Genomic DNA, 24,527 nt, shown 5'->3' on the forward strand with positions numbered 1-24,527 from the left:
TGAGAACTTTTTGGATGGATGGATGGATTAGTCCTCATTAAGACAATATCTTGTAGGAATAACAATATTGCATTATCATCGTATCTTTTTTCACAATAAAGTACAACAAAAAATAATTAAATATGCCATTGAAAAATTAGAAACAAAAAAATAATAATCGATTTTCTCCTCTTAATCATTATTTTGTCAATTTAAAAAACAGGCATAGTGGTTTATCTCAATACATTGACACAACAACAAACTGATCGCAAGAAAAGTTACTTTCTTTACCAACAACAGATATCAAAAACAAGCTACATTTTGAAGATGCATTTTCAGGATGATTATGTATCTATTGCATCAGAGTTTCATTGGCTTCTTGTTCTGCGACAGCCATAAGCATTTCAAGTCGCTTGTCAAATAGAGCTGCGCTTTCATCTCGCTTATCCAGCATGGCTGCTTCGGCCTCCAACCATTTCTCTCGCAAATCGTCAAGAAGGTTAGCCTGATCAGACTTTCCTCTAGAGCCTGGAGCACTTGGGCAAGTGGTTCTCAAAGAGGAGTCACCAGATGGCGGTGGAACAGTCAAGAGCATAGCGCGGAACTCACGAGTATCAGCAAATGTCTCAAAATTGCATGCAATAACATCCAAGCAGTATTCCCTGATCTTGAGAACACCATACCTGAATCACAAAATCAAGCAACTTAAAGAAAATACAAATGCTAAGTATAGTTCATTTCAACTCTTAACAAGTATCGCAGTCTAAGCATAAGGTAGCCTAACAAAATCTTCAGGGTACCCATTGCATCACATCCTTTCTCAAGCATCCCTCTTCTTTGGGGATTTATATCATCCCATTGTTAGTCTAAAAATGTTATGTTTTGACATACATATGCATTTAAATACCATTTTGCATGACACCCAAAATAAAATTTTTTTTTTGCCCATTATTTATGTTAAACATTTGCATTTGGTTAACCTAGCATGTTGTATGAACCTCTCTAAAGAATACGGGCATCTAAGTTTCATACACAGGCACACACTTTCATTAAATTAAAGGTAAGGAAGTCAGAAACAAGGTAGACAAAAATCTTCACAATGCAGAAAATAACAAGGTAGACAAATTAGGATTAAAGGAAGATGCATTACATGTCCGATAATACCAGCCAATGGCAAAGATCAGCAGGCAAAACGTGCTCTAGGTGAGGTAGCAGCGCATCCGCAACAGCACGTTTAAGAGGAAATAGCAAGTATCTTGAAGCAGCATCAAATATTTCCTCAGCCTGTATGAGTACTTGGAATTAGGAACTGGAAGGAACAAAAACCAGGCCTTCATATTTGTCAACTCATAAACGTGCTACCTGATCAGGGTCCAGGTCTTCCAAGGCATCAGTGTACCTAAGTTTAACAAGAAGTATTAGAAACAACAAACAGCATCTAAAAAAAACTAAGAGATTTATCATAATTTTGTTGCCTACATATACTCAATCATCTTTTCAAAGGCATTTGTGCTTAAATCATGTTCTTCAAGAAATGGAAGGATGAGATTTGGCAGCTGGTTGTTCCCTTCACGAAAATCTGCCATTCGAGACAACCTTGCCCGGAAATATTCTGATCTTGATGCCAGGATTACTTGGTGACACCTGAAAATCCTTCTGCCAACTTTTATGCAAACATCAGCTAAGTCATTGCTGTACTCAGGTGTGCTGATAATGTTATCCATACTAGAGTTGGAAAGAGAAGCCAGCAGAATGCGGTGCAGTGCATAAGGAAGCCTATCTTCCTCTGGTAGTGACAGACCTTGTAAGATGAATCTTTTCTGCGAGTTGTCTACATCCCTTAATGATTTGTACTCAGCATATCTTTGATGAATTAGTTCTTTCTGTAATATGTTTTGCAGTTGATCACACTTGCAAGCTCTGCACGTGTGAACAAGATCCTCCATATCATCAACTGCAACTTCAAGTCTATCTGAGTAGAAGAAATGGATAAGACTGTATAAAGCATGATAAGATAATTTTTGGCTAGAGAATCTCACTTCCTTCCTCTCCTTCCAATCTGTCTCAAATTTCCTTCTGAAGAATGGTGACCGTGCACTTAATATGACCCTATGAGCTTCAATTGGCTTGCCATCAACATAAAATGTAATATCTGGGGGGAAAGGAAGAGAGTTGGATCCACCACCCAGTGAAAAGTAACCTATTCATGCAGTAGTAATCCCGTCAGGAATGATTCAAACAGTAAATTTGCATCACCAGATACACTATCTAGTGTTCGATAACAATCAGCCATTCTAGATACATTTTATATTGGAGAGTTAATTTAGAAGATGATCGACAATGCATGATTCTCAAAATGCTTGAAATCAGGAATCTTCTATGAGGTAACAACATTATTATTGTCAATATTAGTACTCCCCAAAGTCATAGTATTATTATCTTAAAGAATCTATTGAAGTTTCTCATGTCTTACAAGTATTTTTTTTCTTCAACTCCCATTAACTATTTAATCAAGGTCAAATTTCCAATAAAAACACATGTATATGGTTTGGGAAAGGGTGATCGAGAGAAGAATAAGTAATATATATTTCAGAAAATCAATTTGGTATTCATGCAACTATAAATGTCATTTATTTTACAATACAACAAACAACAAAATATTGGACTAGGATTTGCAAATGATCTCTATTGACTTGAAAAGGTTACAATAGAATCCATACACAATAATTGTGGTGGATTTTAGTGAAAAAAATAATCTAGAAATGCTATAAAAGCATATAATTATAGATTAGATCTACTAAGGATGTAATAGATGTTTTCCATTAGAAAATGATATGAATTTAATAGTGTTCCATTAAAACAGTAAAAGGGTTATATGATCAGTTAGGAAAAAAACAAGTATTATCAAAGAGCAATTAGGTCATGATAAAATGAAAAATGTATGAAAAGATTATATAAACATGTTCAAACATGACCTATAAAATCTATAGTAGAGGAGCTGAATTGTCTATAGCCTTCATGTAATTCGATGGATGAATGAAATTCTATGTAGCCAACTTTAATAGATGATACTAGTATGGTTTATTGTTGATGACTATGATATATTAGCTTAAATATTTCTCTTCTATACCTGGTCATGCTTCTCCTAAGAAACATAGAATTAACTTGTCTATGAACCCTCATACACAACTTAAAATTAGATAACCAAATCTCAGTAAGTCCATGGACATTCACCTACAAACTCAAGAAGTTGGATAACAAGATCTCGGCTAATGCGTCTATGGAGATTCAAATATGTTACAAAATTCTTGGTTACCAATGGACACTGTCAAGCTTACATGTTTCAATCTTGCCAATAAGGAGATTGATGATATGCCCAAAAGAATGGACTAAAACCAACTATGATAAGTAATATTTAGCTTAGTGACGAATAACTCAGCATATTTTTTTAAATAAAAATTGAAACTTTTAGTCGATAGAATTGCAACTGACCTGAAGACCACGCGGCGGCGCCAGCATCAGCTTCGCACTGCTCGACGTAGGCACGAAGATTAGCGACGCAGGCGAGGAACGTGTCCCGAAGTGCTGCGGGCAACGGGGCGAGAGGCGGAGGTCGGGCCTCGAAGGCCTTGAGGAGGCGCCTCACCCGGAGGTTGAGCGCGGCGTAGTGGCAGCGGTCCCCATCGAAGGTGCGCTCGGAGCAGATGGCGCCGGCCTCGAGAAGCATGCGAGCCGCCTCGACGTGGCCAGCGAGGCACGCATAGTAGAGCGCGACGGAGTCCCAGGCGTCGCGAGCGTTCACGTTCACGCCGGACTCCAGGAGGTAGTGGAGGCGGTCGAGGTCGCCGGCACGCGCTGCCTCGAATAGGTCGCCCGCTGGGACCTTCTTGAGGGGGACAAGAGGGTGGAGGTCCTCCGGGTCGAGGTCGAGCTCGCCGAGCTCCGCCTCCAATTCCCACCGAGAGCGGCTCGAGGTCTCAAACATGGCGAAATTACTGCGCCCCAAACATGAAGCCAGGGGTTCTTGATGTTCACTCTATTGGGCCAAATTTAGGCCCAAAGTCAAATCGTTCTCAGTACAATATTGGGCCCGAATAGGATGAGCCCAATAAATATTGGTTTTATACTATTTTTTACTATATCATTTAGTTGATTTTCTCTGATGATTTTAAATAACAATAATAAATTTATCCCCATAAAAAATTTAGTACGTTGATTAGTTGAGCCCAAGTCAGTATTGCTCACTGTAATAGCTTGTTTGAATATTACATTTATTTTACACGTGTAAAAAACCGATATAATTACGTTATCCATCGAACACTCCTAACTCCGAGATTATGGCCACATACATACAAGTATAATGATACATTGAATCTGGTCGCTCCCAATCAGATACACTGACCCTAGACCGGTTTTGATTACAGTTACCACACGAGTGGTAGCGAGCCATCGACGACGTGCATGCCCATGATTATAAAGCCATCAACGAGTTGCCTCGCTCTCACAACTTTTTGATTTGTAATTAAGTATTCTCTCTTTCAAATATATATTATTTATACATTTTGTAGATATTTGAAAATACACGGAGAGAGGGAAGAGGAGATTGGCGCGATGATGATTAACTGGGCAGCGGCGGACGGCGACGGCACGGCGTAGCCCGGAGCAACTGTCGTTAGTCTCGTTCGGTTTGGCGGACCTAGTCGAGTCGTTCTACTTCGGGGAGGAGGATGATCAGGAAGAGATGGAGGAAGAGGAAGAGGAGGAGGACACGGGTTGGAGCGCATTGGAAGCGGCGCTGCAGGAATCGGAGGGGGACTCGGTGGCGAGTGGAATCAGAGCGGAGGCGGAGCGGGCCGTGGCAGCGGTGGGATTCGGGCAGAGAGGCGACGAGTTGAAGATGCGAGTCGTGGGCTGGCTCCGAGACCGGGGATTTGATGCGGGTAAATTTCAAAAAAAATTTCCCCCATCGTAGTTTTTAGAAGATAATCCTTCAAATATTTTTCACACTTAATCAATATTTTCACCTATTTTAAAGAAATCTCGATCTAAATTGGTGTCATATAATTGGAAGGGCTCTGCACCTCCGCGTGGGAACGATCCGCCGACGGAGTCGTCACCGTCGCCGGCCGCCACGACTTCATCGACGTGATACACCTCGGCGGCCGCCGGCGCTACATCTTGGAGATAGACTTCACCGCCGAGTTCGCGATCCCACGGCCGTCGGCCGCCTACGCCGCCCTCCTACGGCGGATCCCGTCGGTATTCGCCGGGACGGAGGTGACCGTGGGGCGCGTGGTGAGCGTGATGTGCGAAGCGATGAGGGAGTCGATGAAGAGCGCCGGGATGCCGCTGCCGCCGTGGCGGCGGAAGGAGTATGTGGAGGCGAAGTGGCTGGGCGCGTACGTGAGGCGGAGGGGCGACCGGGAGGCGGAGCAGGGAGGCGGCGAGGCGAGGAAGGAGGAGAAGAAGAAGGCGCGGATGATCGAAGGTTGCAGAGAGGCGGAGGGAAGGCTGGCGGCGGTGCAGATTGGCTTTCGGTCAAAAGGAAAATATGGGTTTTAGTAAAAAAAGTCCTAAATTTTGTTTATAATCAAGTCTTATTGACTTGGTTCGGAATTAGTTAGTTTTTATCCGAGACATGTATTATTTATTTATTTTGGCAAAAGCCACAATTTTTTTTTGTTTTTCATAAATATTGTTGTCAAAAAATCTTAAATGAGATATTTTTTAATAAATTTTTTACAATACTTGAGAATATTTATTAGAATATTTTACCAATTGGTCACAAGCAACGTACTGGAGATACTTTTTATAAATTAAACTTTTATTCATCATCTGAATCGAATGACTTAACTACAAATTTGCAAGTCACTTTTCTTTTGCTAATCTCGCAATTAATATGCAGGTCATCAAAATTATAAATTTATATACAATTAAAATTTAAAATACCTCAAATTGGTCATGTTCAATTATAATAAAAACTATAATAAAAGCATGCAAATCAAAGCACAAGCTACACAACGATTAAGACAAAAGGTATCAGCTTTATTACAAATTTATTTTGTTCAGAATTTAATACATGTGGCTAAAAGGAAAGCAGGAAGAGTTACAACCTCCACTGTTTAACCTAAACAGTACATGGATGTACAATGTACACTGATGACTGATATGATGTTGATACCTGCACTAAGCCATAGACAGCTCCAGAGAAGATTTTGCAAGCCACAATAAACCGGGATCATTTCTCTTCAACACCAAAAACGTTTCCACCATCCCAATTTCATCAGCAATCACATCTTCACAGAAACCTACCAATGCGAGAACCTCCATTGCAGCTGTTTTAACATATAATATTAGTCTAAGATAAGGTTAAAAAGAAAAAAAGGAAAGAAAAGAGGATGTAAGAGATTAAAAATCAAAGAAAGTTAAAGAGCGCTGACCTTTATAATTTGCCACATTCCTTTGGAACTGAGGATTGGCCTAAAGGATCAGAAGATAAATAGTAAGGAACAATGGATAAACTATTAAAGCGGGACTTTATTTTAGAATACCTTTCTTAGTCTTCTAAATTTGATCTCCCCTGGGTGTTCTATCACATTCCTATGAGCAGTAGGGACCAACCAATCAATTCGACTGGAGGTGAAAGCTTGAAGTTGATGTAGAAAAATATGAAAATTTTGACGAAGCAATACCTGACGATCTTGAAAAGTGTCTGAAGAGCTGTGGCGGCTTGTGAAGGCGTTGCCTCTGATTTTAGAATATCAATGGCCTTCTGGAAGCGTGAACAAAAAACAGCAGCAGGTTCTTCAATTCTCTGTACATCTTGATTGTCTAAATCATAGGCATCATCAACTTGCATGGAGTTATCTGCAATTGGTGAAGTTTCAGTACTTTGTCGGAACCTCTCCTGGGCTTCTGAAAGCATATCTTTGGTGGATTCATCTGGATCAGGCTCTCCATGGAGTTTTGTGAGATTTATTTCTTCCATTTGTACATCTAGGATTATTCTGCTACTTGTGGACTCGTCGGGACCAGGTTCCAAATTTCCTTGCCGCTGTGTATCTAACTTGTTCGACACAATACCTGCAGTATCATGCCTCATGATGGTTTTAGCATCATCAACAGATAGGTTGTTACCAGGATCATGTTCATTCTCTGTTGCTACAATATCTACAGGAACAGTTTGGCTCTCAGTAGTCAGAACTCTGATAGTGGGAGCATCATCTGGATCAGGCTCGAGCACATTCTCATTATTTAAGGAATCATCGTAATCAGGCTCATCATGCACAACCGTGTATGACTTAGAAGATGATGCCTTAATGTCTTTCACCATTTCAAGAATGGAAGCATTTCCCAATGAAGCCACCATATCATCTGGGTCAGGTTCAGAGTCAAAACTAACTTGATTTCCCACAGACTTATTGTCAACAAGAAAGGGCTCCTTCGCTGAAACATTTACAAGACGGTCGTAGGCTGCTGCAACAGACGATGCACGAACAGAAGCAAACGAATTCATTGCTCCTCCGAGTTTGTGGCCAAGACTCTCTCTACTTGCATTGATATAAACATCTTCTTCATAGTTGTCAGTGTATTTTCTACCATTCAATGTGTGGCTGGTTGATTTTGTCCAGTCTAGACTAGCAGCTTCTTCATTCAACTATGGTCAAATAAAATCATTAGCAAATAAACATCAACAAATGACTTAGTTTCATGTGTTTTATGATGTACCTGCTTGTTTAGAGCAAAGAAATTGGAATCATGTTCTGAGTACACCATGTGGGCCTGAAATGAATTTTGAAAGAAAAACCATAAGAAACCTCACCGACGGGGTTACATGAATATGACAGGATCACAAACAAAGGACTCAAGTTACAGAAAAGAACATACAAGTTCATGTAGCAGTGTTTTTTTTATGCTTTCATATTTCCTAAATCCTTTGAGATCATCTGTACGTAGTCTAAGGGATATTTCTTCCCCGTGATTCTGCACAACGAGAAAGTGGGACTTGCTTAAGAATTTAGCAAAAGAAGTAAACCATACAGAAGCATGCTTACCTTGTTAAAACCTAGAATGCATTCTGGACTTATTCCTACATATCCTTCTGGTGCCATTTCAGTCATAAGACCAACCCGCCATCGATGCTGAGAGAATAAAAAAAAGCATCTTATAAGATGACTATAGGCTGTTAAATAAAACTATCATTTTCAGAGAAATGAGTCATTACCTTATTCATGATGGCAATAATCCCAGGATCACAGGCAAGCATGTGCATTCTTTTCAATGCCTCAGAAGGTGGTGGAGTTAACTACCATAGACAAAATTGGCCGGATGTGAGAAAGAGAAGAAAGTAGTCCATAAATTTTCAGGTTTTACATGTTTGCAGGCAGACAATAAGTGCAACAGATATTGCTTTGCTTAAAAGAATACCTGTATTCCTGGAATTTGTAGTGTCCGAAATTCACAGAAAATGTAGTTTCCCTGAGGAAGTTTTAGAGAAGATTGAGGCCTATAAGTTGCTCTTTGTTTCAATCGCTTTTCTTCTTCATCAAACCCAATTATCCTTAGGTCATTTTTACTATTTTGAGAAACCTCATCAATCTCATCTTTTAAAACACCCATCATCCGGATTGGTTTTCCCTGAATAATAATAATAAGATAAGGAATCAAATTAAGCATGTGATAGCTCCAAAGACAAACAAATTAAATATCATGCACCATAAAAAAGAACAACATGCTTATGAGGTGTTTGTTCAGCGAGGAAAAAGAGACTTGGTCCAGAAACAATAAGCATTCAACCTAAAGACTAGAGGACAGCTTTGCTATCTGCATATCAGTAGATTAGGTATTATCTAATCTTTCACAATCATACTTTAGTGTCAAATTGACCAACATGAATAATCACCTAATATTTTTCAAAGCGTGATGAAATAGTAAATGAAATCACTTTTATGTCAAATTGTAATCACCTACACATATAAAGATAGTTTGACAAATTATTCATTTACTTCTTGAACTTATTGCAAGGGAATGTTACAAGAAGATACAGGTCCATAAAATCCAACAAATGGGAATGGTAGAGAATTTTCCTACAAAGAATATGAAGGAAAGAAAGGCAAGTCAAGCACATGCTTCTTGTTTCTCCAAGAATGATAACTACTATCCTACACACACACACACACACACACACACATATATAAACCATAGATGATGAAGAAATAGAAAGTAGATTATTGGTTTCCACTTGGCAGCAAATTTCTTGCAAACATATTTCCTTAGGTAACAGCTTCAATTTATGTTGCATTAAGAATGTATATCTTACCTGAAGAATAGCAGCTTCTTGCAAGCTTAACATGGAATGAGCATCAGAAAATGGACTAAGCATCCTTGATCCTTTACTATTAGTTTGTGGAACAAAAAATCTCATTGTGTCAGGTTTGACATGAGTCAATTCCTGAAGCTTCTGACCAAACTCCTTCACATTAGAGTTTGAGTTAACATCCACACTCAACTCAATGCCTCTCCAAACAACTAGAACGTTGCAATTATTCAGTCTCTCCATTTGGATTAGAACAGATATATGTGGATGCAAATTGACAGATAATGATAAGTTATTTCCTGTCAATCTGCCAAAAATGAAAAGATAGTTAGAATGCAAAATTAATGTTGGCGCTAAGAACTAGATATTCTTTTATTATCATTATGCTATAAACCAACAAAGCCACTATTAAGGAAAAGGGAAAAGTAAATAGTAGACTATTATGTACTGGATTATGAAATCATATTGATGAAAGGAAGATGACTAAGAGAATAGTTGTCATTAAATGTTTCCAAGCATTCATATATTATTGATAAATCATTATAAATCTGATCTACAGAAAAAAGTTGTGAACGTATTACAATTTCAGAAAGCCCGTGCTTTTGTTATGTGCTAGAAATATACTTCAATCCATACTCAATTCTCTGATTCCAGATGAACTTGTGAATGGATAGAAATGACATTTCACTTGTGCGAAAGAATTAAAAAGAAAACATAGCAAACATATTTAGTCATGTTCCTATGGTTATTATATGTGTATATATGTAAAAGAATCAATTTCAGACATTAAAGTTAAGTATGTATGAAGAGAACCAATTCCCAAATGTAAAAACAACCACTTCCAAATTCTACCAATTCGCCCTCCTCTTCAAGATGTGTCTCCCAACTATATATCTTGCCTTTTTGAGTTCTATGCAACACTATATTCCTGGTGATCCAATTCTACATGAACTCTTTATTTTGCCCGAGAGTAAACTGAAGATGCAGAACTACTGTCTGCCACAAAGAAACCACAGAGCAAACTAAAACAACAAAAGGGGATAGATTTTTGCTATTCTGAACAAAGTTCTTAACTAGACTGGGGCTAAGAACAAAGACGCTATTTTAAATCGCCAATTCTACTAAGCAGTCAACATATTCATCAAAATCTATCTATTCGAGTGAGGTTATGCCAAGGCAAACTTTTTCTAATTCAACTTTGCTTCCACAAGTTCGCCGAGAAAGGTGAAACAATGATGAAAATACTAAACCCGACCAAGCATAAATATAATCAGGTAAATCAAAACAAATAAAAGCACTCAACTACAACAATTCAATAAAAAAAAATCGGAACTACGTTGTAGAAGCAGAATCACTTAATTAGAGAAATAAAAGGAAAGAAAACTGCTACAATTGAATCAAGTACAGAAGAAGAAGAAAAAAATCGTACAAAGCAACATCGATTGGCAACTGGATCGCAGAAACCTCAAACTATGGCGTGGCGATCTTACCTCCAACAGCGGCGCCGACGCGAACCACGCGATCGACCTCTGCAGAGTTGGAAGGGAGCTTGCGGTAGAAATCGATGTACGCGAGAACCTACGGAGAATGCGGTGACTCCCGGTGGATGGCGCAAGTTTACTCGCCTGGGGTCTCTTATCTTGCGGAAGGGGAAAACGTCGAGGCGTTTAGGGCTGTTATTTCTTTCGTTTCGGTGCGCGGTGACATTACCGTGCGTTATAAGCGACGCCCGGGTGTTTTGGGAGCCAAAGTCAGCGTCTCATTGGACGGCGGAGGAATAAGAACACTCCAGAAGATGGACGCGCATGTTAGTAATAGAATCGAGGATACGGTTTATTGTGAGCGGTCGATTGTGCCTGACCGTCAGCGATGATGACCATGATTTTGTGTCGGATCAATTGACGGCCTCGCAACAGGGAACACCAAATTGAGGCTCGTTAAGAGTTTGCGAAGGATGAGAGCAAAAAAAAATTCTAATTCAATTGATATTACACCTAATCAGACATGGAATTTCGGTTACCTTCGTGATTGGTTCAATTCAGCGGATAAAAAATAAATAAACATATTGAGATTTTAAATATTGGATTAAAATTCTAATTAATTTGATCTCAGCCGATGTTTAGGTCGACCTAGGTGTACATCAAATTGAATTTTGCTTATTTTAAAAATATTATAAATAATTTATTTTGTGTTTTAAAAATTTCTAGATACCTGATCAAACTCTCCGTAGCCAATCACGTGTTAGGCTGCCATGAACCGGGGCCGAAGAAAGATCTAGAACTCTTATCGGATCCGGATCCTACAACTCCCCCATTGGTCTGTTTGACCGTTTTCGTGGATCTATAGAAGAATCTAGAACTTCTCGTGGTTTCCCCTTTCTATATATTCCACCTCTGGCGTGAACCCTAATCCTCGCCCTTTCACTTGAGAGCTAAAGCCGTCTCGTTCTTCTCTAATTCTAGATCGTTCTTCTCGTTGGGGTTAGTCATGGCGGCCGAGACGGAGACCTTCGCCTTTCAGGCAGAGATCAACCAGCTTCTCAGTCTCATCATCAACACTTTTTACTCCAACAAGGAGATCTTCCTTCGCGAGCTCATCAGCAATTCCTCCGATGTGAGTTCTCGTTATCTGCTGTCTCGACTGGAGCGAAAACATCTAATTTTTTTTTTTCAAGTTTTTTAACTTTAAAATGGCTTTTGCACAGGCCTTGGACAAGATCCGGTTTGAGAGCCTGACCGACAAGAGCAAGCTCGACGCACAGCCGGAGCTCTTCATCCATATCGTCCCCGACAAGGCCACAAACACTGTGTCCATCATTGACAGCGGTATCGGCATGACAAAGTCTGATCTGGTCAACAATCTCGGTACCATTGCACGATCTGGCACCAAGGAATTCATGGAGGCGCTTGCTGCTGGGGCTGACGTCAGCATGATTGGCCAGTTCGGTGTGGGGTTCTATTCTGCGTATCTCGTTGCCGAGCGAGTCGTGGTGACGACCAAGCACAACGACGATGAGCAGTATGTGTGGGAGTCGCAGGCCGGAGGTTCGTTCACTGTTACACGGGATGTCTCAGGGGAGAACCTCGGAAGGGGAACAAAAATCACTCTCTTTCTCAAAGAGGATCAGGTAAACACTAATTATTGTATACGTAGAATAGGAATAGAGTATTCAGTAGTTATTTTGTATAGTCAGAATGGAGAACTCTGTTTGAAATCAAGAAACTCGTGAATTTGATGCATAAATATCAAGGCTTTAGGGTTTTACAATTTACATCGTAGGTGTTTGCACGCACTAATTGACTTGCGTATTAGATATATCAGTACACACAGATTTTCATAATATGTAATGCATTGTATTCTATCTACTATTCTTCTTAACAACTTTGAGAGTTGGTGGGTTTTGTATGAATTATAGTCATATATTTCCCTTTTTTCCATAATTCACTATTAGTAATAGCTTGCTTTCATGTCCCTGGCTTGCGTTTCCATTGTCTGAAATTAAGTAATAATTAAGAAGTTAGCTGCACACGAAATGTGTTTTGTATTATGTTTTTATTTTATGTAACTAGGAAGATCTGTAGGTTGCCATCAACTATTTTTCTTCTTCGCAAGTTATTGTATCATTGACCTTCTATTGTGTACATTTGTTTCGCTTGAGGTATCAATTATAGCAATCGAATTCCCTATTTCGAGATTTGACCATTAGCATCAGCTTGTTTTTTGTCCCTGCTTTGCGTTTACGTTGTGCCGAATCAAGTGATAATGACGAAGTTTAACTGCACACGATATTTTTTTTTTCATTATGCTTTTACCTCATGTAACTAGGAAGATCTCTAGATTTACATCAACATCGATTTTTGTTCTTTGCTAGCTATCGTATCATTGACCTTCTACTGTGTACATTTGTTTCGCTTGAACTTTGTAACTGGTTTAGCACTTCAATCAATGAATTGTTATTTTTGTACTATGCTGTTCTTATATGATCTTCTTTGCATTATAAATATTCTTCTTAATGGGTTTGAACTGATATTCTTGTTTGATGTCTGGTGTGCATTATTAGTATGCTTCATGGTTTTGGTAGCATGCTAACATGGTAGCTTTTCAATGTGTTATTGCAGTTGGAGTATCTTGAGGAACGCCGACTCAAAGATTTGATCAAGAAGCATTCTGAGTTCATCAGCTATCCCATCTCCCTGTGGACCGAGAAGACCACAGAGAAAGAAATCTCGGACGATGAGGACGAAGAAGACAAGAAAGACACCGAGGAAGGCAAAGTCGAGGAAGTTGACGAGGAGAAGGAAGAGAAAGAAAAGAAAAAGAAGAAGATCAAGGAGGTTTCCCACGAATGGTCTTTGGTCAACAAGCAGAAGCCCATCTGGATGAGGAAGCCTGAAGAGATCACAAAGGAAGAGTATTCTGCTTTCTACAAGAGTCTCACCAATGATTGGGAAGAGCATTTGGCTGTGAAGCACTTCTCTGTGGAAGGCCAGCTCGAATTCAAGGCCGTCCTTTTCGTGCCAAAAAGGGCTCCTTTTGATCTCTTCGACACGAGGAAGAAGCTTAACAACATTAAACTCTACGTGCGCCGCGTGTTCATCATGGATAATTGCGAGGAACTCATTCCCGAGTACTTGAGCTTTATCAAGGGGATTGTGGATTCTGAGGACCTTCCACTCAACATCTCCAGAGAGACGCTGCAGCAGAACAAGATCCTTAAGGTTATCCGCAAGAATCTCGTTAAGAAATGCATCGAGCTCTTCTTCGAGATTGCTGAAAACAAGGAGGATTACAACAAGTTCTACGAGGCATTCTCAAAGAATCTCAAGCTTGGAATCCATGAAGATTCTCAAAACAGGTCGAAGATTGCTGAACTATTGAGGTTCCACTCCACCAAGAGTGGGGATGAGTTGACAAGCCTGAAGGATTATGTTACAAGAATGAAGGAGGGTCAGAATGACATCTACTACATCACTGGCGAGAGCAAAAAGGCCGTGGAGAATTCTCCCTTCCTTGAAAAGTTGAAGAAGAGGGGCTACGAAGTTCTCTTCATGATTGATGCGATTGATGAGTATGCTGTCGGTCAGCTGAAGGAATTCGAGGGCAAGAAGCTGGTGTCTGCTACAAAGGAGGGACTGAAACTCGACGAGAGCGAGGATGAGAAGACGAAGAAGGAAGCTCTTAAGCAGAAGTTCGAGGGACTCTGCAAGGTTATCAAGGAAGTGTTGGGTGACAAGGTGGAGAAGGTGGTGGTCTCTGACCGTGTGGTCGATTCGCCCTGTTGTTTGGTGACTGGCGAGTACGGATGGACGGCAAACATGGAGAGGATCATGAAGGCACAGGCCCTCAGAGATTCAAGCATGTCAGGTTACATGTCAAGCAAGAAGACGATGGAGATCAACCCTGAGAACCCGATCATGGAGGAGCTGCGGAAGAGGGCGGATGTAGACAAGAACGACAAGTCGGTCAAGGACCTCACCCTGTTGCTCTACGAGACTGCGCTACTCACCTCTGGTTTTAGCCTTGACGACCCCAACACCTTCGGCAACCGGATCCACCGGATGCTCAAGTTGGGACTCAGCATTGATGAGGACGACAAGGTGGAGGACACTGACATGCCTGCCCTCGATGAAGGCGATGCTGACGAGAGCAAGATGGAGGAAGTCGACTAATAAGCCTTTTCCAGGTTTCTTTATGTTTGAATTGGTAATTTTTGAAGTTGTCGTGCTAGTCTTAAACTCTTAGGTTATAATTTTGCGTGGAGGTCTTTACTTCACATCCTCTGGTCATTATCAAAGTTGGACGCAAAGTTGTGTTCTTTCGCTCTGAATGGTTATGGATTAGTTGCAGTTCAGCTGCGTTGCATCTTATGCCAGCTTGTCTTTTATGCTAATAATTTTTTAAATTCTGAGTTTAATTGGATCCTATCTGTTTACATTTTTATTCTCTCGTTTCTACTTATTGCCCATTCAGTTAAAATTCGCTCCCTCAAATAAATCAAATACCATTTTTCTAAAAGAACAAACTGTTTTGATATATAGTCTTTAACCACAAGCATTGGCCCCGAATCCGATTTTCTTTCCGGCGACGTCGTAGACGACGTTGTATGTCTTCTGCTGCACGTTTCCAACGATTGCCACGTCCTCTGCCCTCCCGTTTCCGGCGAAAGCCAGACACGCTTGCGCCACGCTCGCCACGTACAGTATCCCACTGAAGGCCATCTGCACCTCCGTCCTGGTCGCGAACACCAGCGCTACCGTCGGCACCGACACACTCGCGTACCCCGTGAAGTTGTAGCAGGTGTCCAGTATCGATAGCGCTGGCGCCGCCTGGTGCTGCCCCATCTGCCCCCTGAACGCCGTCCTCAGCGCTGCGTACGCCGCCGGTGGCAGTCGCGTGATCACGGTCCCCGAGTCAATCAGCGTCCGCGCTCTCCGGAACACCGCCTTCCGGATCGGCAGCTGTTGTCCCCCCACCTTGATCGCCACCAGATCCGCGAAGTAGAAAGAGTGCAAACCCCGGACCGACCTCATCCGCGTGTACGAGATGTTCGACGAAATGCCCCCTCCGATCGTGAGGTACCCCGTCTCGCTTGATCGCGACGGCAGGCAGTAGGAGAATACTGCGCCGTACTTCCTCGCCGCCTGCGACGCCAGCGAGACGCTGCCGCGGCCGAGGCCGAGGAGCCCCGCTGCGCGGCCGAAGAGGCCGCGGTTGGCTTCGCCGCACCCGAACAGGAAGCACGGGAGCGCGGCGGTGGGGGATAGCGTGAGCACGTCGCGGCCGAAGGTGCCCTCCGTCTCCGATTGGTCGCCGTACTGCACGCTGTAGCGGCACCGGTGGTCGGTGGAGCAGGTTTTGGAGTAGAGCCGGCCGCAGTCGGTGGAGTTGCAGAGGACGGCGGCGTAGGTGGAGGATGCCTCCGGGTCGAACACCGGCTCCTCCGCCTGCGCGTAGCAGTCGGTGCACGGCGCGCACTGGATCCACGACAAGTCGCTGCCGGTGTCGAAGATGACCGAAAAGTTTCGCCCAGGGGTGCCGAAGCCCACCGTGACGACATAGTTCCCGGTGCCAAGCGAGCTGCCAGTGCGCGCGGGGATGTTCACCGGCTGCGACTCCCTGCCAAAATTTTCAACATCAACCGTGGCCGTCGCCGCAGACGACATCTGGCGCTGGACCGACAAGACTCGTTCTCGGTCGCCGTCCAGGAGTTCACGGTGACTCAGCTTCTGGTCATCGGTCAACGGCGAGCACGGGCCATGCCCGTGCACTACTTGCAACCTTGAAGAACTATAACCTGCTTTCAGATCAGAACAAGGAGCAATCAGCATCAGGAACTACAATGGTATCAAAAATCAAATCTTTTCTTTTGCTATCTCATTAACTTTTTCGACCGAAATCAAACTTAAAATCATGTTCAGGGACCATAAAGAATCACTAGCGGCTTTCACATCAGAAGTTGGAGCAATCGTCACCGGCACCAGGACTACCACTACATTAAAAATCATTTTCCTATAGGACCGAGGTTCTAGGTGGTACTCACTATTTCAATGCAGATTCAAAATGGCTGCTGAATCACTAAAAACTCATGTTCAGTAACCCTGAAGAATTATAAGCAGCATTCAATCAGAGCATGGAGGAATCAGCACCAGGTACTGCAATTGCAATTAATTTTTTTCTTTTTTTTTTCTGCATTTCTGAGTTTTTTAGGTGCTAGTCACTAGTTCACTGAGATCATGCAGATGACTGAAACTGTGAAACTGTATATCACTCATCATGTTCAGTAACCATGAAGAATCATAAGCTGCTGTTGCAATTATGATTATGAAACCAAATTTACATGCATTCGCTTATTTGTTGAACTCCCTACAAAACATAGCATTCAGTAGAGTGCAACGCTAGGAGAGTTCACTTTCAAGTGGCAAGTAATTCACCTTTTGGGGAAGCAGAGCAGATTGAGTCGGGGAGCAAGTCACGAACCCAAAACGTTTGCACTTGTGAAGCTTTGGCCTCTCCACAAGCCAAGTGGAGAGGAAGAGCTAGTAGCCATAGGAGGATGAAATAAGAGGCCATGGTTAGCAGCACTTGAATGGTTGGGGAAGTAGGAAATGGTGCCTTAAGTAGGGCATGGAGGATTGCAATTGGTGGCACATCCTTTTCCTCCATTTGTCTCCCTCCTCTGGAGATCAAATTAGGTCATAGGTCATCATTCAGAACAAAACAATGGATCGATCAATTGGTCAATGGAGGTCCCTCACGAATGTTTTGAGGGTTCCCCCCTAGTGCATTCACGAGTGGAAGGGAAAAACAAAAAAGAAAACAAGGTGCATCACAAGCTGGAAAGCACTAAATTGGATCAATTACTCATTGTTTTTAAGACTTCCGCGTATCATACACTATAAGATTATAAGATTGTGATTGTCACAAGAGTTAATCGCATTTTAACAATATTTATTGAGAGGAGAGGAGAATATTTATCATCTACATTTTTACACTTTTTTGATTATCATCTGCATTCTTCACTTACTAAGAGGAGAGAAGAGAAGAATAGTTTAAAAATTCAAATAGCAATATTAAAAATGTTAGAGATTTAATAAATAAATCTTGTAGATAACCACCCCACAATCACTTCAATTGATTGACCACATGTATATCATTTTGATCTCATGGCTTGCGATGGTATCAAATGTGTTCTTGTTTACCCTCCACTATAATTACTTTTAACAGCAAAATGAAAAATAAAAGCAATGTGAAATGTTGACCACTCAATCTGCAAAGTTGGCTTGCTTGCTTTGACTTTTCGATACATCGCATCGGTAGTCAACTCACCTCTTAGATTTTTCTTCAGCAAATGTGAATGAAGTACATTTCTGCGCGTGAACAGAATATCCCTAGTTATTTTCTTTTGCATTCTAAATAAAATTCTCTTGAGTTAGAATTTATATTTAAATGTAATGAGTTAGAATTTATAAATTTCTTCATGAGTTAGAAGGACTCACCTAATCAATTCTAAATAGAACTTCCAAATAAGCAGTTTGCACCCCAAAAAAGCAGCCAACAATTCAGTTGAATAATGTTTGTACATTGTCAGCATTACATTCTTCAATGGCTGTTTCTTCAGTAGAGATATCTTTATTCTTCTTGTGCCATGCAACATACTCTTCCAAGTCCTGCTCTAGCTTTTCAATAACTTGACTAGTGCTCTCAAGAGATTGCTCAAATCTATATTTCTCCAATGCCTGTAGAACATTTTTTAAAAAATGTTTAAGGGATAGTCAATTAAATATTGATAAAGAAACAGAATTAGTTAATGATCACTTTGGATGAAAAATGAAAATATTAGGAAAGTAAAAAAACTTCACTTTGTTTTTGAATATGTGCTGATTTAGTTTGTAAAATGACATTGTTGATTACATTCCAACATGTAGCATGTAGTAGAAAGATAGGATATAAGAAACAATAATGTCTACATTATGGCAACAAGTATTAGTTCACAATTCACATGGTTTCACTCATTAATCTTTATGATGTAAGAAGAAATTTGAGGTTTTGCAGACATTGTGAATGAAGGAAAAGGATTACTTGTGGTAATAAAGTGAATTTGAGATTAATACCTCTTGCTTAGAAAGTGTATCAGGAGGTGACATTATATCAGGTCGAACATAGTTCTTCCCCCTGTATAATATAATTGTGTTGTTGTTGGCCTTAATATCGATCACCGTCCCTTGGCTGAGCCTTGCGAGTTCTTCGGCATACTCATGAATCTGGCCTGGTCTACAAGGCTTGCAAACTACTTTCACTGTCTCATGCTTCTTCCAATGCATATGCATATTTAGGACCACACCACCAAATACACCTCGCCTCCCGACAGGCACATAATTCTCCTTCTTCTCGCTTGTGCGTTTTAGATAAAATTTCTCTTCATCAGTGAGGATTTCAGGAGCATGTACTGGCAATGGAGCTTTTGGAATTTCATATTTACTCAACTTCTCGATCAGCCACTCTTCTTTTCTTTTTGCCTGTGAAAATAAGATGCTTGAAATGATCCATCAAGAGATCATGTTCATTCAAGAGGAAACAAGAAACAAGGATCATCAAGCATTGAACCTTTTCAAGCTTGCACCGAATCCTAACTTCAGGGTCTGGTGATTCCATCTTCTTTCTCGTCTTACGGCGGTACATTTTGAGCTCATCCAATTTCGCTTTTCTCCACTTCTTCTTCTTCTTCTGTGGCTTTTTCACTGCCTTTGAGACTCCTTGTTTGGCATTTGGTATGCCAATGGAAAATCTGGCCACATCACCATGTGTATCAAGAGTCACCAGTGCACTGCTCCTAAATCTGACTGATTGCCACTTAATTGTGTTTCGATAAACCAAAGAAATTATTGGCCACTGAGACAAAGGTACCACAGACTTGTATGATGTTCCATCTTTCAAGTAATTTCCATTGTCAAATCTCTTCAAGGAGTAACTGCAACAAAAAAAAAAGAAATTAATTGAAGAGGTCACACGCTAATGTTCTTGATCTGCTAGATGTAAATAATAGATAGAAACAGATACTTGGCAAATTTAAGAGTTGTATCCTGAAGCATCAAAAATAGGCTTTCAGCCAAAATTTCAAAATAGTGAAAACTAATGCAAAATACATTCATGCTTAGAATGGCAAGTCATAGGATTCCTAGAAATTCATCAGTTTGTAGTAGCATCCAACTTTTTTGTGTGCTAATCAATTAGTGGAATGACAGAGATGAAGGGAAGATGAACCAAGAAAGTATCAATCCTCAAGGATTGACAGAGTACCAACCAACATAGCATCAATGGCCTAGGAGAAAGCAAAGACAGACAACTCAAAGCCAGCAAGTCGTCACCTTGTTCGACCGAAAAGAGGAATCACTCCATCGAACAACCCGACCGTCTCGCTCTTCGTAAGACGACGACACGCTGAAATCATGGGAAGACGCCGCTGCGTCTCCTAATGGTCACGGCCGCCGAAAGAGGAGAGGCGCCGAGGAGAACGCGGCCGCCGTCTCCGGCGACGACCAGAGCAGGTCTGTTAGGGTTTAGTCCAGCGACGGCCGCACCCACGCGCGAGTTTTACCGAACCGTATAAGACACCTCAGCAGTGGAATCCGCCGCCCAGCGGCCCCACAGGCGGTCCCACGGTAAATTGATTAGCACTAATCGATTTTATTAATCATATGATAACCGAATAATTACCACTTATTTATACCGTAATTAGTTGTTTAGTTTGAATAACTAATATATTTAACTAGAATTAATTAAATACGATGGGATCCGAAACAGCTAAATCTGGGCCCTGGTTCGGATGTGAAGTAAAAGAATTCTCAGCTCGAATTAACCTAATTTTACCCCCTTTTGATTGACGTCGAAGGCACAGATCTTGAGAACTTCGCCCTCTCCTGGTAAATCATTTTGCGACCTTAGTTTCAATCCAGCGACTCCCGCAAAGGTTCAATTTTTCGACTCGTTTTGTGTTGTATTTCCTTTTGGTGTTCGGCCTTCTGGATTCTACGGAATTGTTTGCCATCCCCTTCGCGCGGAGGAGGGATTTGTGCTTCTGGTTGGAGCTTCAGGCGGATTCTTCCGGTTTCCTCACGGCCTGGGTAAATACATTTGTTGTCGTTTTCGTCGAGGGTTGAGACTCGTGTCTTTGATATGAAGTCGGGGGAAGATTTGGGTAGTGGGCTGCCGGGAGTGCAGGAAAATGAAAACGCAGAAAAGGTGGTTCCTTTGGGCGAAATCGAGGTGAAATTCAATGGAGTATTGGACCTTGAGGAAGCTTCTCATGTTGGTTCTTCGGGCGGTGGAGATCGAGGTCATGAGGGGAGGAGCGTTTTTCCAGCTGAAACAGAGGCGGATGTGATGGACAATGGTGATGCGGTGGGGAATGAGCTTTCAGCCGAATCAACATTGAATTTGAGGGGATCTCCGTGTGGTGATGCGGAACCTGTATCAGGGTCAAAGTCGGCACCTCCTAAGGGTTATGGTCTGAGGAAATGGAGGAGAATTAGGAGGGATTCAAGCAAAGATGCGGCCAGCATTGCTGATTCTGCTCAGATTCACAAACGCAGGCTTTCGTTCGCCGAACCATCAAAAGTAAATGACAGCAAGCACAAGAACGATGATGAGGATGAGGGCGGAGGTTCAGTTGCCTCGTTGGTCTCCATGAACATAAGCAGCACCCCCCTTCCAGTGATCCCAACCACTTTAGGTCCAGACCTTGGTGTATTAATAACACCTGCTGGCTTCAATATTGGGATAGACTCTGAGAATAGTGATGATCAAAGTAGTAAATCATCAACAGTTGCAAGTGCCCTGAGGTTCCGTCACGAAGCAATTGGACTTTGGGGTGACAGAAGCAGAACAAAGGTTGTTGGTGGAAAAGGAACCAGGCATGCTGTACTCCAACAAGGTCAACGGGCTAAAGAAGGCAGATCTTATGGGAATAGGATGCTTAGAGAAAACCAGGTCAAAATTGAGATGGAAAACTCCTATTCGAGCATTGAATCTGACTTGGGAAGTTCAAATGCCACTTTTGTACACATGGGAAGCGTGGCTAGCGATAGTAAGCAGAGCGAGAAATCTATAAATAACAGCGGTGATCAGAATGTTGCTGCTTGGCCAAGTGAAGAAGTTAGATCAAATCAACTCAGAGATCTGTCAAGGGGATATTTAGATGGAGATCTGTCTGGGGAAGTGAATAATACTAAAAGTGAGAGTAGCCAACAAGGGCCAGATCTTGATCCTTTTTTTCTTGAGTCAATTGATTCTCTTCAAACAACAAAAGAAGCATTAGAAAAAGGTATGCTTTATATGATGTTCAATACTGCTTATTTTACCTTTATTTGTCACTGTTCTGACCTTTAAGATGTGCACAATGGTAAATCTGGTATTCGTCAATACTCAACATAACTATATAATAGTTGGGCTTTGGCGACTGTTGGCATTCACAAATGCAGCTGTCAAAAATTCATACTTATTTTACTATCTAAGCCCGTTCTCTTCACTGACATTCTCTCATATACTTTGACTATCGTACTACCATCGCTGTACTCATGTCAAACATGAACACTCTGTCATTGACAATATGAGTCAATACCTATCTCTCAATCTCAAGTGTTACAATTTTTTAGAAATATTCACACTTGTGCAAGATACTTGTACCCTCATCTGAGTAACATAGACAACATTCATCTTATTCATGTGTAAGCTTAAGTTCATTTTGCTTTGACATAATTAGGGATATCAACTATGTCTTCTCCTTCTCAACTAGCACTTTGAGGTGCTTCTTGATCATTTGCTTAGGAATTTAATGTTTCATCTTATATATTCATTATTTGGATGTTAAATTCTTTGTAATTAAACAAGAACCTAGTGTGCTTAATTGCAAATATCTCATCAGCAATTTCAGTTATCTATACCCGATATGAATTTGATCCTTGCTCCAGGCTTTTTCAGGGTTTGTAGTAATTTGCATGGGAAACTTCTTTGTATGCTTCTGTTGCTTTGCTGGAGCATCTCAATCATCCATCTAGTTACTGATTTCAACTAAGAGTTTGGTGATTATTGATTACGTGTGTTTTTTGTTTCTGGGATTTTATGGTGCTTATATGCATGTGTTATATTATTTGAAGTTGAATCTTTCTTATGCTTGATGTCATTTGATATTCTCGATACGGACTCTGTATGCATGTGGTAGGAAAAAGTCTGCGGCCCAGCAGCCCACATTAATCATTACATTAGCTTCAGGATACCCCTGCATTTATCTGGTAGAAACAGTAACCTCATGTGGATTCTTATGACATCACAATGGTTAGTCTTCTGAATGTGACAATCTATCCAGCACCGTGACATGCCAATTCATTATTGCAATGGACTAGAAGTGTCCTTATCAGAACTACACATACACACTTCATTAGATAATATACTCTATGGACAGTATGAATTGTTTATTCCATACCATAAACATATACCTTCAGTTTTTGATGACTCAATGACATGAGAAAAGATTGCATAATCTGAAGTCTATTATTTCTTGCCTTTAGTGATGTATAAGGTGGTATTACTTATCTTTTTTTCCTAGTAAATCTGTTCACCTACCCCAAATGATCTGTTTTCTGATATTTGTGCAGAAATCCAAATATTTGAGCAACTTAGGAAAGGCAATGTATTTGACGATTATGATAGTGAATATGAAAACATAGAAGGGGCTGGCCCTATGAGTGTCCAATCAGATTCTGTCGAACTATATCAGATGATAGAGCATCTGAACCGGAAATTAGGAGTAGCAATAGCTGATGCCGAGGCCAAAGAATCAAAGCTAAGTGAGCTTGAAGCTGCCCTGAAGAGCATAGGAGTACCGAACAAGAACACAACTAACTCCAAACTCTCATTCCTCCAAGAGAAGTGCAAGGAAATGGAAATGGATTTCGAGGAACTGCTTGAAAAGAAGATTGAGGCAGAAATCCAGTGTCTGATAATGAAAAGAACTACTGAAAGCTGGAGAGTCATAACTGAAGATCACATTGCTCTCCGTGAGGAGAACATTCAATCTGAAGAACAGTCAAAAGTGATGCTCAAGCTGAAGAATTTCGAGAATAAGTCTATCATGCTTAGTAAGCAAGCTGAAGAGCTAGAGGAAGGCCTGGCAATGACTGAAGAGGTCTTGAGATTGCAAAGACAAATACTCAAGTACTCCTTTTGCCTTTTTGCCCAGATGATTACCTTTTGTATTGCCTTAGTATTGTTCATCATGTACTTGCTGCCTTCATCGTTGTCGGCTGGGGTCACACCAACATGATCTCTGCATGAAAAAGTCCCTTGTATTTTTCGGCTGTTATAGGGAAAGCTTTCCTGTATGTTGCTGCTCTCAGGAACACAGGGATTGCGCTAATTTCCTTTTGGGCAAGTAGTATTCCTTTCTTGTGGATAAGTTTCTGATATCAACTCAAATCGTTTGCAGGCCACCGACTTGAGTTCTTAATGCAGGTATATATTTTGGTGGATTTTTTAGGTTTTGAGACTAATTACTAAGCTTATATTAGTCATTGTAATCCAAGTGAATGTAGATCCTGTTTTAGGAGGATAAGTTAGGTAAATGAGATATACATATTCTGTTCTGTAAAAGGGGCATCTAATTATTATGTAAGTTACTTTGTAATTTAATAAATATTCTCTTTTCTGAGTTCAATTCTGTGCGAGAATGTTGGCTTGC

The 24,527-nt window shown here is 41.0% G+C and overlaps 5 protein-coding genes, 1 long non-coding RNA gene and 2 pseudogenes across 7 annotated transcripts; 4 read left to right on the plus strand and 4 right to left on the minus strand.

Annotated features, from left to right (window-relative positions):
• Positions 1–136: 136 nt before the first annotated feature.
• On the minus strand, positions 137–3,964 carry LOC141837982 (BTB/POZ domain-containing protein At2g04740). The gene is made up of 5 exons (XM_074725356.1): positions 3,472–3,964; positions 1,459–2,179; positions 1,342–1,378; positions 1,130–1,263; positions 137–662 (listed from the first exon to the last, which is right to left on the minus strand). Exons 1-5 carry the CDS (start codon positions 3,962–3,964, stop codon positions 332–334), a joined length of 1,716 nt encoding a protein of 571 aa, XP_074581457.1. The 3' UTR covers positions 137–331.
• A 626-nt stretch (positions 3,965–4,590) lies between these two features.
• LOC141837236 (uncharacterized) lies at positions 4,591–5,569 on the plus strand (annotated as a pseudogene).
• Positions 5,570–6,003: 434 nt separating this feature from the next.
• Positions 6,004–10,946, minus strand: LOC141841173 (uncharacterized). 2 transcript variants are annotated; one of them, XM_074729302.1, is made up of 11 exons: positions 10,786–10,946; positions 9,299–9,602; positions 8,407–8,616; positions 8,204–8,284; positions 8,034–8,120; positions 7,867–7,962; positions 7,708–7,761; positions 6,672–7,636; positions 6,531–6,579; positions 6,420–6,459; positions 6,004–6,314 (listed from the first exon to the last, which is right to left on the minus strand). In XM_074729302.1, exons 2-11 carry the CDS (start codon positions 9,536–9,538, stop codon positions 6,166–6,168), a joined length of 1,971 nt encoding a protein of 656 aa, XP_074585403.1. In that variant the 5' UTR covers positions 9,539–9,602; positions 10,786–10,946; the 3' UTR covers positions 6,004–6,165. The 2 variants fall into 2 exon arrangements, with proteins under 2 accessions (XP_074585403.1, XP_074585404.1); XM_074729303.1 differs by having other exon boundaries at positions 10,725–10,797.
• A 769-nt stretch (positions 10,947–11,715) lies between these two features.
• Positions 11,716–15,209, plus strand: LOC141840843 (heat shock protein 81-1-like). The gene is made up of 3 exons (XM_074728921.1): positions 11,716–11,908; positions 12,000–12,422; positions 13,414–15,209. The coding sequence occupies exons 1-3, from the start codon at positions 11,783–11,785 to the stop codon at positions 14,962–14,964; spliced, it is 2,100 nt and encodes a 699-aa protein (XP_074585022.1). The 5' UTR covers positions 11,716–11,782; the 3' UTR covers positions 14,965–15,209.
• Positions 15,210–15,244: 35 nt separating this feature from the next.
• LOC141840844 (aspartyl protease family protein At5g10770-like) lies at positions 15,245–17,445 on the minus strand (annotated as a pseudogene).
• Positions 16,557–20,246, plus strand: LOC141840846 (uncharacterized). The gene is made up of 3 exons (XR_012602760.1): positions 16,557–16,637; positions 16,714–16,944; positions 20,038–20,246. It is a non-coding gene; the product is annotated as an uncharacterized LOC141840846 (long non-coding RNA).
• On the minus strand, positions 17,897–20,453 carry LOC141840845 (putative CRM domain-containing protein At3g25440, chloroplastic). The gene is made up of 5 exons (XM_074728922.1): positions 20,161–20,453; positions 19,400–19,763; positions 18,907–19,311; positions 18,292–18,531; positions 17,897–18,162 (listed from the first exon to the last, which is right to left on the minus strand). Exons 1-4 carry the CDS (start codon positions 20,241–20,243, stop codon positions 18,355–18,357), a joined length of 1,029 nt encoding a protein of 342 aa, XP_074585023.1. The 5' UTR covers positions 20,244–20,453; the 3' UTR covers positions 17,897–18,162; positions 18,292–18,354.
• Positions 20,454–20,636: 183 nt separating this feature from the next.
• Positions 20,637–24,503, plus strand: LOC141840785 (WPP domain-interacting protein 2-like). The gene is made up of 2 exons (XM_074728850.1): positions 20,637–22,115; positions 23,446–24,503. The coding sequence occupies exons 1-2, from the start codon at positions 20,969–20,971 to the stop codon at positions 24,111–24,113; spliced, it is 1,815 nt and encodes a 604-aa protein (XP_074584951.1). The 5' UTR covers positions 20,637–20,968; the 3' UTR covers positions 24,114–24,503.
• The last annotated feature ends 24 nt before the right edge of the window (positions 24,504–24,527 follow it).

Source organism: Curcuma longa, chromosome 11, assembly GCF_044706935.1.
Source record: "Curcuma longa cultivar G26 ecotype Majalengka, Jawa Barat chromosome 11, ITB_CL_G26_1.1, whole genome shotgun sequence".
NCBI lineage: Eukaryota > Viridiplantae > Streptophyta > Magnoliopsida > Zingiberales > Zingiberaceae > Curcuma > Curcuma longa.